General features: G+C 45.5%; 1 protein-coding gene and 1 long non-coding RNA gene across 2 annotated transcripts; one reads left to right on the forward strand and one right to left on the reverse strand.

Annotated features, from left to right (window-relative positions):
* Positions 1–259: 259 nt before the first annotated feature.
* LOC123184516 (probable flavin-containing monooxygenase 1) lies at positions 260–3,058 on the reverse strand. Its single transcript, XM_044596616.1, has 5 exons — positions 2,584–3,058; positions 1,766–2,003; positions 1,386–1,561; positions 936–1,288; positions 260–839 (listed from the first exon to the last, which is right to left on the reverse strand). The coding sequence occupies exons 1-5, from the start codon at positions 3,022–3,024 to the stop codon at positions 488–490; spliced, it is 1,560 nt and encodes a 519-aa protein (XP_044452551.1). The 5' UTR covers positions 3,025–3,058; the 3' UTR covers positions 260–487.
* A 10,955-nt stretch (positions 3,059–14,013) lies between these two features.
* On the forward strand, positions 14,014–16,603 carry LOC123184517 (uncharacterized). The gene is made up of 3 exons (XR_006492984.1): positions 14,014–14,323; positions 14,512–14,679; positions 16,276–16,603. It is a non-coding gene; the product is annotated as an uncharacterized lncRNA (long non-coding RNA).
* The last annotated feature ends 2,233 nt before the right edge of the window (positions 16,604–18,836 follow it).

Raw genomic sequence — 18,836 nt, forward strand, 5'->3', positions numbered from 1 at the left:
TTATCTCCCACGGAGCGTTCATAAGTCTTGATGTGCCCTGCCTCTTGGCTGACAGAATAGGTAGGCATTTTTGGATGCTTGAAGATTAATCCTAGTCTAGATGGTTAGTAGAATAGTTGGATTCTTGCCTAACGTTTGTAGAGATCAACCATATTCTGTGTGTCTCACCAGTCATCAGATATAATATTTGTGGAAGGCAACGCTAATTTAACCATGCGCGTGGTTCATTTTCTCATATCGTGATGTTCTCAGTTTAACATATCTGATGTATGCTCATCACAGAATCATTATTTATTTGAAATATCATATGTTTAAGATATCTGATGTATGTTCATCACATAATCATTATTTATCAAAATATCATATGATCGACCATAAAGGATAATCAGGCTCGAAAATACATAAAAAAACATACTATGCTGACATAACCCACATCGATTGCTCAGAACATATGAGCTGCACATAAGAATCCTACCAAGACCTCCTCTTACTTGGGGTGAAGATTAACATAATCACGGGGACCATATACCTCAAATAATTCAGCTAAAATGCTATTCTTCCTTCTCGGGTTGCATCCCATGTCTTGACATAGTTGATCATTGTACCAGATGTGAAGAAGCCCAATACAGGACCTCCGGAAGTAGACACGAGAATAGCGCTTCATAAACTTCTCCCACTCAAGGATATCACCCTGCATCGCTTTAACACTTGGTAATCTGAATCCACCATCAATGAAATGCACTAGCCATTTGCCCCGAATTTCTGCAGTGTACAGATTCGCCAAACTCTCTGAATAACCAAGGACCGCAAGCTGCGGAATCTTAGGATGTATGCACTCCCTGAATGTAAAAATGAAGAAAATCTTCAATAACCCGATCTGGATTGGAAATCAGCTACACATGTACACAAAAGTCAGGTAGTAATAGTAAAGTAACCTGTATAGAGGTACAGTCGAGGATATTGGCCCAACTGCAATACTCTGAAAGTATTCTGAAGTAAACATGCTCGTGATCTTTTGGTCTCCCTTGAATCCCGTTCCGAAGATCACTATATCACTCTTTATCGGCGAAGATTCACCTTCAACAACTACACCTTCCTTGCAGAAGCTAAAGGTCTTGGACTTCTTTAGAACAATGCTGCCTTCGTCTAGTCTCTTGTAGTGATCCTTTGGTGTAATGGCGATCAAGCATGTCGCTAGTGCCTCAAAGAAGCTATGCTCAGGCACCATGTCATGCTTCTTCATGGGGATGGAGTAGTAGCTCTCAGCAAACTTTGAGAATAACCACCTCTATTCATATACAAACAAGAATTAAGCGTGTGCCGATTTATTTTGAAACCTAAGTGTAAATTACATCAATGCAAAACAACATGCTGACTTTTAGTACCAGTGGAGTCAAGATGGTGGCCAAGAGACATAGGAGGAAGCCCTCGCCGGGCTTGTGAATGAGGAATTCAGAGAAGCGATTCAGATACAAGTTTGATATAGGGAAACCCCAAGCATAGTAGCTTGGTATGATCCAGTGCTTTGTTCGGACAACCATTGTACATGGATATTCAGTACCTGCAGGGATCAGTAAATTTATCCAAGTTCTTATCGAGAATAATTGTTAGAATTCAGACAATGTAATAATGGCAGACAATGCATTCAATTTCGCCGAATGACAAAAAACAGCCCTATTGTTGGTCATGCGAACAAAATTTGTGATGATGACATAGTTACTTCTGCACAAAGACGAAAAAAAAATTTAGTTGTAGGATTGTGTACCATTTACGTCTGCACATTCAGCAGCCACGTCGAGCGCTGATTTCAAGTAGCCAATGACGGTCACACGCTTGCCCTTTACCATCTCGTTAGCTTTCTTGGTGCCCATTTTGGCGTAATCCATGGTGTGAATCACCTGCCCATCAAATGCTTCTGGACCTTTGCCTTGAGGAAACGTGGGTATGTTGGGCACACCACTAAACCTCCCAATGCAAAGAACCACAAAGTCTGCCACGTGTGTCTGGAGACAGGAAAATATGATGCATTTAATACCTCATTAGCTTCACTGATTGAAAAGGGACATTACATGCTAGGGGTTAGAAAATGGAAGCAAAGTGGTTTTCACTTTCAGTTTTGGAAATATTTCAGCAACAATTTCAGTGATTTTGGTCAAAGTGCTGAAACAGTTGAATTCAACCAAAATTTTAAAATTACTGAAAATAATAAAAAAGATACTTGAATTGCTGTGTACTACTGAAATTGCTTAATATTTTGGCTGAAAGCTAAATATTTCAGTGTCTACTGAAATTCATTGAGTTTCATCTGAATCTCATTGAAAGTGAAAACCATACAAACCACAATTTTAAATAGCAGGCTATGGTATATAGCGGCAACCCTTAAAAACAGCTATAGCGGGGCTATAACGAGACTATAGCGGCAAATTGTACATGAAATCAAATAGCGGCAACATGCGCAAAGAGCTATAGCGGGCTGCCGGCTATTTAAAACTTTGATACAAACACGGTCGAGAGAGGCATGGATCAGCTAGGTAGTACTTCATCTAGAAAAACTCTAGTTCGTGGATCAGTCCATATATGTACCTCCATGTTGTCCTCGGCGTCGGCCACGGTGAGACGCCACTCACCCTCGCCAGAACCAAACGCCTCGCCGCACCCGGCCCACTCCTCCCACTCCACCACCTCCTCCTCACCGACGCCCACATACTCCATCCCGACCACCCGGCGGCCAAACCTGACGCAGTCGAGCACGCCAAAGTGACGGGCATAGGCGTCAAGGTAGTCGGCGACCTGGCGGCGGTCCGGGAACACCTCCTTCACGGACTCCGGCCAAGGGAAGTCGGAGAACTGGTACATGGGCCGTTCCGACTGCAGCGACGTGCAGTCTGGGGCGCGCGCCCACACGCCGCCCAGGAGCTTGTCCGCCTCGAAGACGGCCGGCCGGCAGCCGCGCTCCAGCAGGTGCTTGCACGCCGTCAGCCCGCTCACGCCGGCTCCGACGACGGCCACCCTCTTCTTCTCCATTGAGGCTGCTAGTTTATTTACGAGTATATAAAGTATAAACGTTTGTGTTCGATGGTGTTGCTAGATGGTAGTCATATATAGGTGGCCAGAGAGCGGTTTTGCACCACGTGCTTTGTTGAAATTTTACGCGATCGAGTGATCCTGGATTTGGATAACATATTTAAAGCACCGCGCCATTCGATCTGACGTGTTATTTTTGTTACCATTCGTCCCAAGTCCACTCTTAGTCTTTGCTGAGCAAATATATGGCATCAATTGTCCAGCCACAATGATAGGCCTTGTCGCTGAAGAAACCGTGGCACGTGTATACGTTGCATGTGTTGCATGTAGCACGTACCAGGCCACGCAGACGCATGTAGACGTGTACGATATGTGGTGCACTCGAGATATTGTCGATAGGCAGTGAGTGCTCCACAGTGCAGATTAAGCTATTAAAAATGTCTGTCTTGGACAAATGTATTCTAGTTATTGCATATCAGAGAGTGACTCAATCAAAAATAAAATAATAAAAATACCCATACAGATTTTCGCATAAAATCAGTGACATATAACTTAGATATGTAACACCTAGAACACATCTAAACACTAGTAGAAAAAAAGATATTTGTCCCGGTTCTAGAGGGTCTTTAGTCCCGTTTTAGTCCCGGTTGATAACACCAAACGGGACTAAAGAAAATTTTATGAATTTGTTTTTAATTTCTTTTTTCGCATTTTCAAATTTAATCTATAATCATCCCTCATCACTGCTCAATTTAACCTCTAATCTCTAATCACCCCTCATCACTGCTTAATTTAACCTCTAATCTCTAATCACCCCTCATCATTCTAAATCATCTAACTTTCCGGCCGGTCACTCATCCTCTCACTACTCGAGCTTGAGCACGCTTAACTTCCGGATTCTATTCCCCCTCGTTTCCAAGTCTGCACTTGTTGTTTTCCTCACAATAGTAAGATGTCAATCCTTTTAACCCTCAGGAGTTTAGCTTGAGCATGAAGTCACACGTTTCACTGTTTGAGTTTAGAACTGTTATTCTAAAAAACAATAATTATTTAGTAACACTAATATTTCTTGAATAAGTAGTTTGACCATAGTTTGACCAGATTTGACCAAAATTAAAAAATTAAAATAATTATTTAGTAACACTAATATTCTTGAATAATTATGTAGTAACACTAATACTTCTGGAATAAGTAGTTTGGCCATAGTTTGACCAGATTTAACCAAAATTAAAAAAAACTAAAATTTGAGCATATGTTTTTTCCTTTTAGAATTTGAGGATTCTAAAAATTTTCAAACAGGCCATAGGCCGTCACAATCGGATGCGGATTTTCGTGCTAAACATTTTGAAATATTATACGTTTTTTTCGACATCGTATGCAAAAGTTATAGCCGTTTTACTTTTTCATGACACTTTTTTTTGCAAAATATGTCCAAATTTAAGTTTTTTAATTTTCCTAACTAGTAGATGTAGTAATATAACTACATCTCGAAGGATTTTATTTTTTTGAAGTTTTTATCATTTTCTTTTTTTTCTAAAAATGAAATGGCAATACGCGGGGGGGGGGGGGGGGTAGAGTTTGAGAAATGGGCCCTTTAATCCCGGTTTGAGACACGAACCGGGACAAAAGGGCATCACACCATTTAGTTCCGGTTCATATCTCGAACCGGGACTAAAGGTCTAATCTTTAGTCCCGGTTTGAGACACGATCCGGGACTAAAGGGTGCGATGCCCTTTTGTCCTGGTTGGTGTCTCAAACCGGGACTAAAGGGCCCATGTGAACCGAGACTTATGCCTTTAGTTGCTCGAACCGGGACTAATGATCACATTAGTCCCGGTTCGTAATGCAACCGGGACTAATGTGTATATTGCGCTATGATCAAAGCCCTGTTTTCTACTAGTAAGACGTGCTTTAACAAAATTAATAAGAAGAAGAAACGAAAAACTATGAGAACTCTTTAGATCATGAATTTAGTACGAAAAGATGCATCCAGAACACTGTAAACTTATTCTTTTTGAAAAGTAGAGTAAGCCATGGCCTCTGCATTGAGCGATGCACCCAGTCATAGTGCACTGTAAACTTGTAAACTCAAATTTGTTTGATCCTTCAAGAAACATAAACGATAAATCGCTTGTTGAAGAGTAGCTCAGTTACAACTTCAATAAATATTGATTCAGTTCTTAGTTTTGCTCGATGTTCAGCAATGTGTGAATCGATTTAGATTCCAAATTTTATTGATGGCGCAGTAATCAAACCTAACGAGGTGGAAGCATGGGAGTACCATACTTCTAGGACCCTGATAAGTGTCACGCGTGTGGCACGAACACATGGCAACTTCAAACATTTTTATGGCAAGTTTAGTGATCCCAATTCACGCAATTCTAGTGCTCGATCTGCCACTGAAAACTGTGGTGGCCATGGGTGCGGCAAAGCGGCGGCGAATGGTGGAAACTGTGCACTTGCTAGGGAGTTATCTTCCAATGAAAATTGTGGCGGCCATGGGTGTGGCAATTCAAGTACATTAGTTAAGACGGCAAAAAGAGTTGGCATAGCCATGGAAGGAACTCGAGATTAGGATGTCGGATGATCAATGACATTAGTGAAGACGGCGACAAGACTTGGCATAGGTGACGGTCATGGTATGCTGTTTTGGGAGGATCGTCGGAATGATAGCCTACGAATTGAGGAGCTAGCTCCGCAGATGTATGCCATAATGGCATAGCACGTGCGATCGGCAAGAAATGTTTGCATTGCTCCTACGAAAGGAGCTTGGGCGAGGGACATTCATCCCATTATGAAATTGAGCACATTGGCGGAATACTTGGTACTATGGCAAAGAATTGCCAACGTGCGGCTACACACTAGGGTTGCCTATACTATTCGTTGGGCTTGGGAGCTGGATGGCGTTTTCTTGGTCCGGTCCGCACAGGCTACCAAGTTTACAGGGCGGGAGGTGGTGCCCACCTTGGAGTTATCATAGAAACTGAAGGCCCTGTTGCAGTGTCGATTCTTTCCTTGGCTAGCCCTAAAGAATAGATGTTGTACATGATGCATGCCTGTTATGTGATCAACATGCTGAAACCATCAACCACATCCTACTTGGTTTTGTATTTGAGAGAACTCTGGGGACGGTTGTGTGCACCGCCTTGGGCAAGCAAAAGTGGGTACCGCCGGCGTATGAGATGCTAGGCACATGGTGTTAAGCAAGGATATATAGGGGGCACCTGCAGAAGGACATCCGCGCCATCATTATTATTGGTTTTTTTTAGCTGCAGAAACATTAGAACATGATCATATTTGAGGGTGCTACACCATCACCGAGATTTTAGTGTACATGACTGAAAATGAGGGCCGCGCCTGGAAGGAGGCAGGGTTATTAAGGGGAGCTCTGGACCACTTCTTTGGGGCGATGTCGATGTGCAGTGGATAGAAACCTTCTTCAGAGATTCTCTAAAGATTAGTATTCGCATGATTTAAATGGCGCTTAAAGCAATAAACCCAAAAATCAAAGTCCTCATTTTTCATAATCTTAAGGGGAGGACCGACATGATTCAAATAAGTGGAAGGAATCGGTCCACCATAAACAAGTGGTGGTTCCACATGGGCAAAGATGCCGGTGCCATTTTTACCACTAGAGGAAGGAGCCTTTCCACTACTAGCTTCCCCCTTGTCGGAGTTAGAATCCGTCACCTTGTCAGTGGGATCACCCACTTTCAACGGTGCGGTGGATATTTTAAGCCCTTCAATGAATTTAGTAAACATACTTTCAACCTCGGTCGTCATGGAGGTTTTCAATGTCTTCAAGGCTACATTGAATTCCTCACAAGAGACCGAGGTTCCCCCATCGCCCGTAGACGAGATCGGATCCACACCGAAGTGCTCCTCCACACTGTCTACGGTGTCAACCATACTCTTTGGGCGGCAAAGTCCTTAGTAAAGAGATGAGACTCTGATACCAATTGAAAGGATCGATATGGTAGACTAGAGGGGGGGGGGGGGTGAATAGGCAACTAACAATTTTTAGCTTTTATTTACCAAGTTAAACTTTGCATCAAAGTAGGTTGTCTAGATGTGCAACTAGGTGAGCAACCTATATGATGCAACAACAACAAGCACAACAAGCAAGGGAAGTAACACTAATAAGCTTGCACAAGTAAAGGTACGAGATAACCAAGAGTGGAGCCGGTGAAGACGAGGATGTGTTACCGAAGTTCCTTCCTTTTGAGGAGAAGTACGTCTCCGTTGGAGCTGCGTGGAGGCATAATGCTCCCCAAGAAGCCACTAGGGCCACCGTATTCTCCTCACGCCCTCACACAATGTGAGATGCCATGATTCCACTATTGGTGCCCTTGGAGGCGGCGATCGGACCTTTGCAAATAAGGTTGGGGCAATCTCCACAACTTAATCGGAGGCTCCCAACAACACCACGAAGCTTCACCACAATGGACTATGGCTCCGTGGTGACCTCAACCATCTAGGGTGCTCAAACACCCAAGAGTAACAAGATCCGCTAGGGATTAGTGGGGGAATCAAATTTCTCTTGGTGGAAGTGTAGATCGGGGCCTTCTCAACCAATCCCGAGCAAATCAACAAGTTTGATTGGCTAGGGAGAGAGATCGGGCGAAAATGGAGCTTGGAGCATTAATGGAGCTTTTGGGGGAAGAAGTAAGTCAACGAAGAAGAAGAGGACCCCCTTTTATACAAGGGGAACCCATCCAACCGTTACCCCCAAAACAGCCCCGCAGAGGGCGGTACTACCGTGCGGTGCAGGAACTGAGCCCGGTGCGGTACTGTCGCGGTGGTAGGGCGGTACTACCGCTTCTACTACCGCTGCAAGTGCCACACAACCCGACACGAGAGGCGACCCCCTCAAGTCGACGCGGTAGGGGCCCGGTACCGCAGCGGTACTGTGGCTGAGACCCACAAGCGGTACTACCGCTGGGTACTGCGGTACTACCGCTTGGACCCAAAACAGCAGACTGAAAGGGGAAAGAGCACTCCATTGAAGCGGAACGACTCAGAAGGTGAGGAAAGGATGTGTACGTGTTGATTCCACCCAAGCCTTACCAAAGCGGACCCCCTCTTGATAGTACGGTGACTCCTACGAAACTAGTCCACCAAACAAGAAACAAAAGAGCTACACCGTCTTGAATAACACTCTGAGGGGAAAGAAATCGTCTCGTGCCAAAGGATGAATCTTTGAAATGCTCAAAGCACACGATTAGTCCGCAAACATGTTGTCATCAATCACCAAAACTACATCGAGAGAGATATGCCTTAACAGCATTCCCATCCGGAGGGCGTTGCCGTGGAGGCTAGGTGTCCTAGGTCATGTCGTAGCTTTGTACTCTGGTCTTATGTCACTAGTTGTCCGGCCACGCAGTCTTGTGTGAGTGTGTTGGCTTAGTATTGAAGGATCTGTTGTATCGGAGGGCTAACTCACCACATTGTATTGTTCCGCCATGTAATTAACTTGAGTATTGTTGCTTTATATATAAAGCGGGGCGAAAGCCTGTTTCGAGACGTGGAGGATTATTATAGACTATAAGTGTCTAAACTAATGTGCATGCCCTTAAAACAAAAATACTACCGATCACGTCCAGTAGTACTGGTGGATCTAGTCCATCAAATGGTTGCGAATGGACAGCTGGTATTGTTTTGATGTACCGTAAAACACTAGTAGAAAAAGGGCCATTTGTCCCGGTTCATAAGGCCCATCTGTCCCAGTTGCGGAACAGGGACTAAAGGGTCGTTACTAATGCCCTTGGCCTTTAGTCCCGGTTCTTATACGAACCGGGACAGATGGGCCTCCACGTGGCCGCTGTGGCGAGCGCAAGCAGGAGGGTCTTTAGTCCCGTTTGGTGGCACCAACTGGGACCAATAGGCATCCAAGCGTCAGCTGTTCAGGGGCTAGGGTTTTTTTCTTCTGAAAGGGGGGTGGATTTGGGGGTTTTGTATGGTTAATTAAGGTGCTTCATATATTATGTTAGGTAGCTAATTAATTAATAGAGAGAAGTGTCCTCTTTTATCTCCGTGCTTGGTCGACGCTACGTACTATATGTATAGAGAGGCCCTCGACACGCTAGCTAGTAAGAAAATGAAGGAAACCATTAAGTACAGAAGTTCGTCATGCATACCGAGAGAAGTGATCGACCTCTCCTTCTTCGAGAGATTGGTCGAACAACAAGTTTTCGTATTATCTATCCGACGCTACTGGCTACATACATATACAATATGTAATATCTGTTACAATCCCCTAGAATCTGAAATCAAGTTCCACATGGTATTCTTCGGCTTTATTGATGACGTGGTCAAGAAAGAATCCCGCTAATTCCTCTTGAATTGCTTTCATGCGATTTTTGGTAGGAGTTCATTCCGCATCTCCCACGTCTAATTTGAAGAAGGGGGTTAATACATATATATGAATGAAACTCAACAGAAATGATGGTGTAATAAAATGAAATTGTGAATATTATTGCTTATGCACATCAAATTGTCTTTTAGAGTACCCCGCTTATCTTTGCAAGTCACGTTGTAGATGAACTCGCACACGTAGTATCCACAGAAATCATTACCTTGTTCCTGCTACACGCACTTTACGAGAAATAGAGGTCAATCAAACTGATAATGAAGCATTATAAATGGCATTGAAGAAAATAGCTAGAATCAACGGGATCGAGATGCGCGGAACTAGCTAGCTAGTAATACTTACTTTCGGGTATGTCCATCGCAGCTCCCCCGACAGTCCCGGAGCTTGTGCGGTGAATACTTTCCAAACCCTGCGAGACAAAGAAAACAATTACTTGATATCAGGAAATGAACAAAAAGTTGCTGATATGGTGCGATAATGATCGATTGAACTTACTTCTCGAGCATTTTAGTCATGTCCGCATAGGTCTCGGGAGATTTTTCGTCTCGAGTCTAAGACGGTTACTAGTCCCTGCTCAAGCTTAATCTCCAGGAGAATATAGTGGAAGCTGCGCACGCATGCATAACTCATCAATTACATTACTATAACCTCGCTCGAGTAATAAGGGAAACCGAATATGCACAAGACAGTAACACTCACTCAAAGTTGTAAGGAAAGAGTATTCTATCTTTGTTTTGATTTAGTATCAATGATTTGAGCAAGTTGGCCTCAACATCATCGGTGTTCTTTTCAACCTCAAATTTATCTATGAGATTTGTGTTAATGAACCCAATATCATACATTTCTGCTTTTCTGCACTCGACGATCTTCAATCTGCATAATATAGTGAGGATAATCATATGTACATGCAATGAAAGAGCTGAGCTATATATAGACTTAATGACAGAAGTAGTACTTACAGACAGTAGCAAGTGACAGTTAATTTAGCGAGGGCCTTTTGATTGAACCATTGGAAGAACTCCTCAAATGGAACAATCAACAAATCAATTCCAACGAGGTCGTGCTCCTCTTTAACTCTCAGATACAAAGTATTCGTCCCCCCAGACTCTCTGCAGGTTTTCATGTACCAATCATGGAATCTTCGCATCATCGTTGTTAGAGATTTTTCATCTTTGACAAGAGGCTTCCCGTAATGGTATTGGTGTTCTTCCACCTCCAAGTAATCATAATGTACATCGTCGGCCAGGTAATCTTCAAGATTGCTATAGCCGGGCACCATCCCTGCATCATTAGCGGCGATATCGCTAGACACCTTAAGCGGGGGGCACGATTGGTCCGCTTGTTCGCCGAGCTGGGCAATTTTTTTCCCAACTCGTCGTTCTGCTAACCTTCGATCACTGATAGTATTTCCCGATCGCTCCGCTTAGATATATACCTTTGCAGTAATGCGCTCATAGTTGGTTTTTGGCGGAGACTTTGGTGGTTTCCTCAGGGCAGAGAGTGTGTGCTTTGCTTTCACCCGGTCTACCTTCTCCTCCGGAGCTAGATGTCTCTTTGCTTTCACCCCTTCAAAGAAGTCATTCACTTCTTTTTCCACGATCTTCGCGTTTTCTTCCACGGTCCTCTCATATGGTAAGTTCTCTAGAGGCTTGAGAGGTGGACCGAATCTGTATTGCCTGCCTCTGGCTGTACTGCTAGACGCCGAAGCAGACGGAGCGGCTGCGGCTGTCTTCTTTCGTGCTTGCTTACGAGGCGGAGGAGGACTACGAGCGCCGGAGTAGCCGGGGCGGCGGCGGGTCTCTTCCGCCCTTGCTGGCGAGGCGGAGAAGGAGGAGGCTGGTGGCTACTCGGGCGCGCCGGCGCAGGCCGAGAAGGAGGCGGAGTGCCGCCACACGCCGGAGAAGGAGGCTGAGTGCCCTGATCACTTGTCGGAGGAGGAGGCGGTGGAGGAGGCGGAGTGCCCTGACTCGCCGGAGGAGGAGGAGGAGGAGGCGGAGGCGTCCAGTTCGGAAGGTTGATGAGCTCCTTCCGCCATATGCATGGAGTCTTCAGAGCAGAACCCAGCCGAGTCTCCCCTTCACCGGTAGGGTGTTCAAGCTCGAGCTCCTCAAATCCCTCCGTTATTTCGTCTACCATCACCCTAGCATATCCTTCTGGAATCGGCCGGCAGTGAAAAGTTGCGCCAGGTTCAGGACGTGCAACAGAGCCAACATCCGCCTTGACTTTCATATTCATTCATTGCGTCATAAGGTGGCAATTGTGAGACTCCGTCATTAAGTCCACGGCGTAGCTAGCAGGAGCCGTGAAGACAGGCTCCTAAAGCAGCTCCGTGGAAGCCACGATGCTTCTCCGCTGAGATGGCGGTGTAGCTTCGGGTGTAGCAGCTTCGGCAGGTCGCGTGCTGCGGGCCTCGTCTCGTTCCTCTAGCGCTTGTACCCTTGCGTGCAGCGCTTGTAGTTGGGTCAACTCCTTTTTCTTCTTCCTCTCCCGGCGTTTGTAACCGCCTGCGTCGGGAAATCCAACCTTCCACGAAAGGGAGCCTGGCGTGCCTCGTGTCCGTCCAGGGTGCTCAAGATTCCCGAGGGCCACTGTGAGCTCGTCGTTCTCTCTGTCTGGAACGAACGTCCCTTGCTGCGCCTTTTTGATATACTCCTGAAGCTTCTCGATGGGTGTGTTCAGCTGCTCGTTGGTCCAAACGCACTTCCCTGTTACAGGGTCCAATTTTCCCCCAACCCCGAAGAACCAAGTCCTGCAACGGTCTAGCCAGTGTCGAGTCTCTGGTTCGATCCCTTTAGCAATGAGGTCATTCTCAGCCTTGTCCCACAACGGCCGGGCTTTCAGGTAGCCACCTGACCCCGTGCGTTGGTGATGCTTCTTCTTTGCAGCATTTTTCTTGTCTGTCGCTGACATCTTCGCTGCTCTCTCAGATTTCTTTTTGGTGACAAATGCGGGCCACTGATCTTTGATCTTCTCAAATCAGCCGATGAATTCTGGAGTCCTGTCTTGGTCGACAAACGATGATTTCAGCTCATTCTTCCACCTCCTGAATAGCTCAGCCATCTTCTTAAGAGCACAAGCCTTGATCATTGGCTTTTTAACTGGATTCTCCAGATCCTCCTCTGGCGGGAAGGTGAAATTTTCCTGCAGCACGGTCCAAAGATCAGCTTTCTGCCTATCGCTGACATAAGACACATGAGAGTCTTTGTCCTTAGGCTTCAACCATTGCTCGATGCCGATCGGGATCATGTCCCTAACTAGAACCCCGCACTGAGCATTAAATTTTTGCTTGGTCTGGAGGGGTTCAATCGGTTGGCCAGCGCGATCAATTTCGATGATCGTGTACCTTTCATCCGTGCGCAACTTTCTCTTCGGGCCTCGTCTCTTTACCAAAGTGTTGCTCGATCCAGAGGACTAGAAAAGAAGAAAAAGAAGAGAGTTAATATGTGTACATACCAAAAACAATTAATGCATCAATTAGCTATAGTCAGCCCATGCTTAATTAATTAATTAATATATATATATATCTGGTCGGACTCCGTTCGGTCACCGGAGCCGTCATCACGGTGTCCTTCCTCCTCTGTTCGGTCATCGGAGCCGTCATCACGGTGTCCTTCCCCCTCCATTCGGTCACCGGAGCCGTCATCACGGTGTCCTTCCTCCTCCATTGTTTGATCATCGTCGTAGCCTGCTTCTTCATCCTGTCTTTCCAGACCATCGGTGCATGTGACGTTGAGAAACGACAAGACGGCATCACTTTCGTGTGCGATTATCTCCCCCAACACCGCTTCTGTTGCTTCATCTCGGGGGTGCGGATCCATAGTTTCTGCAAATATTTACAACATGGCAATTATTATTCAGACATGAAAGATGGATATATTAGTGGCAAACATAGAACTAGCTAGCTAAGCACAATAAGGAATCATATTAGTGGCCTGGCCTCGACGCTTCTCTAGGGTTTGGGGTGGCCTCGGCAACGCTTCAAGGGTTTGGGGTGGCCTCAACAAGGCTTCCAGGGTTCGGGGTGGCCTCGACGACAACGCTATTTTAACTTGGTAAATTTGGGTGGCCTCAAGAGAGTTTGTCGATCGGGTAGGGGCGCGGCTGGAGGGGGTAGGAGACCAACATTATTTTTTCTAGGGTTTGGCTGTCCTCGAGAGTTTTGATCGAGCGAGAGGGCCGGGGGTGCTCCCGTGGTATAAGTTATCACGGTCGAGAGGGGGTATATATATCGACCGCCCCTCATGTCGAAGTTATCTGGGAGGGAGTTATATATATCGACAACGACGACATACATATATGGGAAAATAATGTTATCGGGGAGGGGGTATATCGATAACGACATACCCGATAAAAAAAAGACGAAGAAGAAATAAGAAGAGGAGAAGAAGAAAGGAATAGAGGGTGGCCTCTAGAGTGCAGGCTTTCAGAGGCCGAGCATCAGGCAGGCCGGAATCTGGGCCATTGAAATGTGCATTGGGATCTAAAATCCGTCAGGCTGCTGGCAGGCCACTGTCAGGCTAGTCATGAATATACGGTCCGGGATACACCTAGCAGCGTACATGTTTGGCCCATGGCCTGCTCCTGTACCTCTTCTAATCTTCGATGCGGCGTCACACACGTGAAGGCTGCTGTATCCTGTGCTACGCGCTCTCCTCTATCTCTCTTCCATTATTGCCGTCGCCAGCTACCTCTCGTCTGCTCATGGCTCCGCCACACCCTACCTCAGCTCCAACGATGCGCGTGCGACGGAAGTGACGGCCGGAGCACTCGTCCTCTTCCACTCCGGCAGCCAAACCACCCGGATCTGGCGTCATCTTCCACTCCGGCGGCCAAATCACCTCGAGCCTACACAACGCCGGATCTACAGAGGACGCGGTCCTCGTCCATGGATCTGGCCAAGGGAAATCATCTTCTTCATTGTATCCGTCGGTGAGACTGGATCACATTCACATCCTGTACTTTGCTTTTCTTCTAGTTATTGTTCATCACCAGCCAGATGTGCTCCATTCGTGTTGAGTGCCATGCGTGCGTCTTCTTATTGACCGCCCGTCGGGCTTAGATCTGCGTCCCATTCTATCGATTTAAGTTTGTTTGCCTCACCACCCCCTTTTCCACAGGATCCGTGTTGGGATGGCAAAGCCGATTTCTGATGTCTTCCCCATGTAGTCGCGGGATTCCATCATCATTGCCGATTGCCAGTTGGGCCGCCGCGGTGAGAGCACACAGCTGTGCGGAGATGTCGGCTTTGACGTTTGCTCAGAGGCCACCAGCGGTTGGACCATAAGGTAATTGCGAATCTAAAACTCTCACATGTACATATGATGTAGTTTGATCATCGAAAAAAAACATGGTGTAGTTTGCTTTCCCCGATAATGCTAGACGTTCCTGTTTCTGAGACACAAACGTTTCTTGGCCAAAACCAATAATTGTGGATTTTTTTTTTCCTGGTGGGTTAATTCTTGCTTTACCACGCGATTCAGTTTTGGGCATGTCTGAAGAAAAAAAATGCAGAATTTATAGCCTTGTCGTGTCTTGGTCGATCGATTGCTCTCATCCTGTACCGTTCTGCTATTTGCCCCCCCCCCCCCCCCCCAATCCTGGATTTTGAACGAGCTACTGCAAGTTCATCGACCCTAGGCAGTGTTCTTAGTAAATTCTGGAATACAACTGTTGTTTTTTTGCCGAAAACTGCAATGCTATTACTTCCGATGATCTCATCGGGTATGGGTCGGTGTAGCATGTTATAGATAACTCCGTAGTCATAACAGTGTGGCATGCTTCAGTAAAATTCAGGGGCTAATCATTCAGATTGGTTACCATTCTCTTAGCGCTGCTCCATGCTCTGTTGTTTTTGATGGAATTTTGTGTGCCCTCTTGTGATATGGAAGGATATTTGTGACATAGCACTATTTGGGATCACCGGATCAGTGTTGTTCTGTTTTTATTTTTTGTCTTGTAGCTACTATTTATTGTTCATGGAAAAAGGAGATCCTTTATCTAGGTCATATGTTTTATGAGAGGTATTGCATGCTTGATTGTGTTTTATTTTGTACATGATGTACGATGAAATGGTCGGTGGCGCACTGATTTTAGGGTGGTCTTGAACACCCGAAGTGGATCTCAAGCTAGTTGTCATTAGGCATGATGCATTGCGGTTGTGTTAGAAACACTCTCTTATATGCCTTGATCACGACCATATTTAATTGCTTTGTGTTAGAAACACTTTCTTATGCCTTAGATCCGACGGACTTGGATTCGCCGGTCATGTGTAGTATATCTAGAGAAGTTTGACCTATTGTTATGTCCACCCTCTCATTGTTGAATTAATCATGGGTAGTTGGTTGTGTATTTGGAACTAAAAAACATTAGATTTATCTTAATCGAAAAAGGCAGTGTTTAGGATGAACCGTTTTTCCTTCATCGCTAGCCTATGATGAATGGAAAATAGATGAACGCACAATAGAGTTTAGTGTGCAGTCCGTTTCTTTTTGTTCTGCACATCTTCAGAGTAAAAAATGAAGCTTTCTTTTAGCTATAGTCTGTTTTTAGTCGCCTCATTTTTATCTTGTGTTCTAGCTTTTTTTTGGCGGGTATCTTGTGTCCTAGTTATGTTTTTATGATTAGCCATAGTATATTTTTTTTCATTTTCTCAGTAGATGATGATGATTGGAACACCCATGAACATACATTAGGGTTTAGGATTCAGGCCATTTATTTTTGTTCTATTGATTATCAGACTAGAAATGATGTGGCCAGCTGAATACTAGACCCTGATGTAGATTGAGTCTCTTTTTATGATTAGGATATCATTTTGTTCAGTTGGCAACAAGTCTTGGCCCTACCTTTGATTCGTTTGCCTGTTTGTTCAAAAAATGATACAGGATTAGGATAAACCGCCTTACGAGCAACATTTGAAGAGGTCTGCTTTTGCAAGATTTGTGGAGTGCAAAAGCACAACATGTCTTGGTAGAAGAGATTTTTTGAAGGAGCCAAGGAAATTGCCAAAATGTTTGAATGTGGTGTTCCGAAATGTGCGTTTGAAGCTAACTTTCTTTGGATGGTTGTTGTTGTTAGCCAAAGAGTTTCCAACTCAGGAAATCCTTATTTATGTGCCGTTTCATGTAATCGCGAACTGTGTAATGTGACTTTACTATTGGACATGGACCATTTTGTTGAAGACTAATATTTGGGTGAAAATTTGTGTCTGTTGACATCATTTTTGTGAGGCGGATTGTTATGTTTCAATTGAATTTACCATTTGCATTTTTTTGTATTTTGGCTCTGCATTTGTTCATGTTCCAAATTGTGATGTTAATACTGCACTCTGTTCTGGGAGGTTTGCTCGTGTTGTACCGTTCATCAGTCTGTCTACCAGACATCATACGTGGTTTTTTGCCGGGTTGTCATGCTGCCAAGGTTTTGGCTTGGTCGTTCGATTAGAAAATTGGTTCGTGCTGGAGAGAAGTGTGAGTGTCCATGCCTAGCAGTGCACGCTGTATAGCTACGACTAGTGAGTTGACAACACTGCACCTAGCATGCTTGGGGCAGGCGTCGCAGTAAATGAGGGCGGGTAGTCTGCCCTGGACAGGAACAATTGAATTTAATGCAGAGAGGAGACGGTGGAAAGTGAACCACACTGCGCGACGCAAAGCTGATGCACAAGACGTCTAGTGAACTCGCTAATTCTAATTGAGATCAGGGAGGACTAAACTTTTTGCCGTGTCAGACAAAGCGCATGTGGCTAATCTGTTTCGATTTTCTAGCATGTGTGGAACAGATAACACTGAGGTGCCAGGTTAGTGGTAATGGTTTTTAAACACAAAAACAGCTTACCCGTGTTGCATTAGCTGGTCAAAATGGACAGACAAATTTACATGAGAGAGATTAAACTTGCTTAGTGAACATGATAGCTAATGTGAACGAACTTGCATGGTCGCTGGCGACATATGATCCACGTTCGCACTTGACAAACTGGTGGTCTATGACTGGCCAACGTTGCTCAACGGCATGCACACAGTGTACAGGCCTGCATGAGAAAGGACGTACATGTCAGGTGAACGTCGAGGCCTAGATGCTATTGCATGTGCGTGGGGCCTGCCTGGTTCAATACAGGGCAAAAATAAATCGAATACATGACTTATACTCCTGCAGCGCGGATCCCTATTGCAAGCACGGCCTCCGTTTGCATTTTCCGGTGGCCTCTATTCCTTTCTTCTTCTCATCTTCTTCTTTTTTTCTTTTTTTCTCTTCTTATTTATTTTTCCTCTTCTTCTCCTTTCTTCCTTTTCTTATTTTGGTTTTTTCTCTCTTTCTTTTCTTCTTCTTCCTTTCCGATATATAAAACTTTTCTTTGTTTTCCTTATTTTACGTTTTCCTCTACACTAATATAAAATGCACTAACCTTCTTTTTTCACTCCTTTTTTTTTCTAAATATGGACATATACATAAATTGACAAAAAATGTGCACAAAAACATATACATAAATTTTCCTATACATGCACAATTGTTTTACAAATATGCACATATATATATATATATATATATATATATATATATATATATATATATATATGAACATATACATAAATTGACAAAAAAATACATTTATGAAAAAATGCTATGAACATGTACACGCATATATACACATACACACACATATATGCGCAGGGCAGGGGCGGCGGCGCGGTGGCAGCGCGCGGCGGCCACGGCGGCCAGTACAGGGAGGAGGAGCTCACAGTGAGGTGGCGTCGGCGACAAGGAAGGCTCGGGGATGGCGGACGGAGAAGGCGCGCTCGGGGCGGGGGCAGGGGCGCGCGGGCTCGGGGACGACGTCGGCGATGGCGAGGGCGACGACGCGGTCGGGGGCGACGGCAGGGGCGGCGGACGGCGTCGAGGCAGCCTGGCGGCGTCGATGAGCTCGGCATCGTCAGGAGGCAATTGGCGATGAAACTGACAAATTTTCTAAGTGTGGGCTTATATAGCAGAACCTTTGGTCCCGGTTGATGGCACAAACCGGGACGAATACCCCCCTTTGGTCCCGGTTCGTGCCACCAACCGGGACCAAAGGTCTTTTTTCAGCAGTCCAAAGGGCGGGAAGCAGTGGCCTTTGGTCCCGATTGGTAGCACCAACCGAGACTAAAGGGGGGGCATTGGTTCCGGTTGGTGCCACGAACCGGAACCAATGCACCCCTTTAGTCCCGGTTGGTGCCACCAACCGGGACAAAAGACCTTGCACAGTGGGGTGGTGTGAGTTTAGTCCCACCTCGCTAGTCGAGAGGGGCGCGCAGTGGTTTATAAGCCCCACTGCCGCACCCCTCTCGAGCTCCTCTCCATTGCAGGCTTACGGGCCTAATTGTGACTGCTATGCCTGATGGGCCTACTGGGCCTTCTGCGGGCCTGAATCCTAGTCCATTTAAGGGTTTCTAGTCGTATTCAGGCCGTG

Source organism: Triticum aestivum, chromosome 2A (assembly GCF_018294505.1).
Source record: "Triticum aestivum cultivar Chinese Spring chromosome 2A, IWGSC CS RefSeq v2.1, whole genome shotgun sequence".
Taxonomy (NCBI): domain Eukaryota; kingdom Viridiplantae; phylum Streptophyta; class Magnoliopsida; order Poales; family Poaceae; genus Triticum; species Triticum aestivum.

Coding starts and splice junctions, on each gene's coding strand:
- LOC123184516 (XM_044596616.1), bottom strand. CDS start 3,024: ATGGAGAAGAAGAGGGTGGCCGTCGTCGGAGCCGGCGTGAGCGGGCTG. Junction 1,562..1,765: donor TGAATGTGCAGACGTAAATG/GTACACAATCCT, acceptor TGATCCCTGCAG/GTACTGAATATCCATGTACA. Junction 840..935: donor TCGACTGTACCTCTATACAG/GTTACTTTACTA, acceptor TTTTACATTCAG/GGAGTGCATACATCCTAAGA.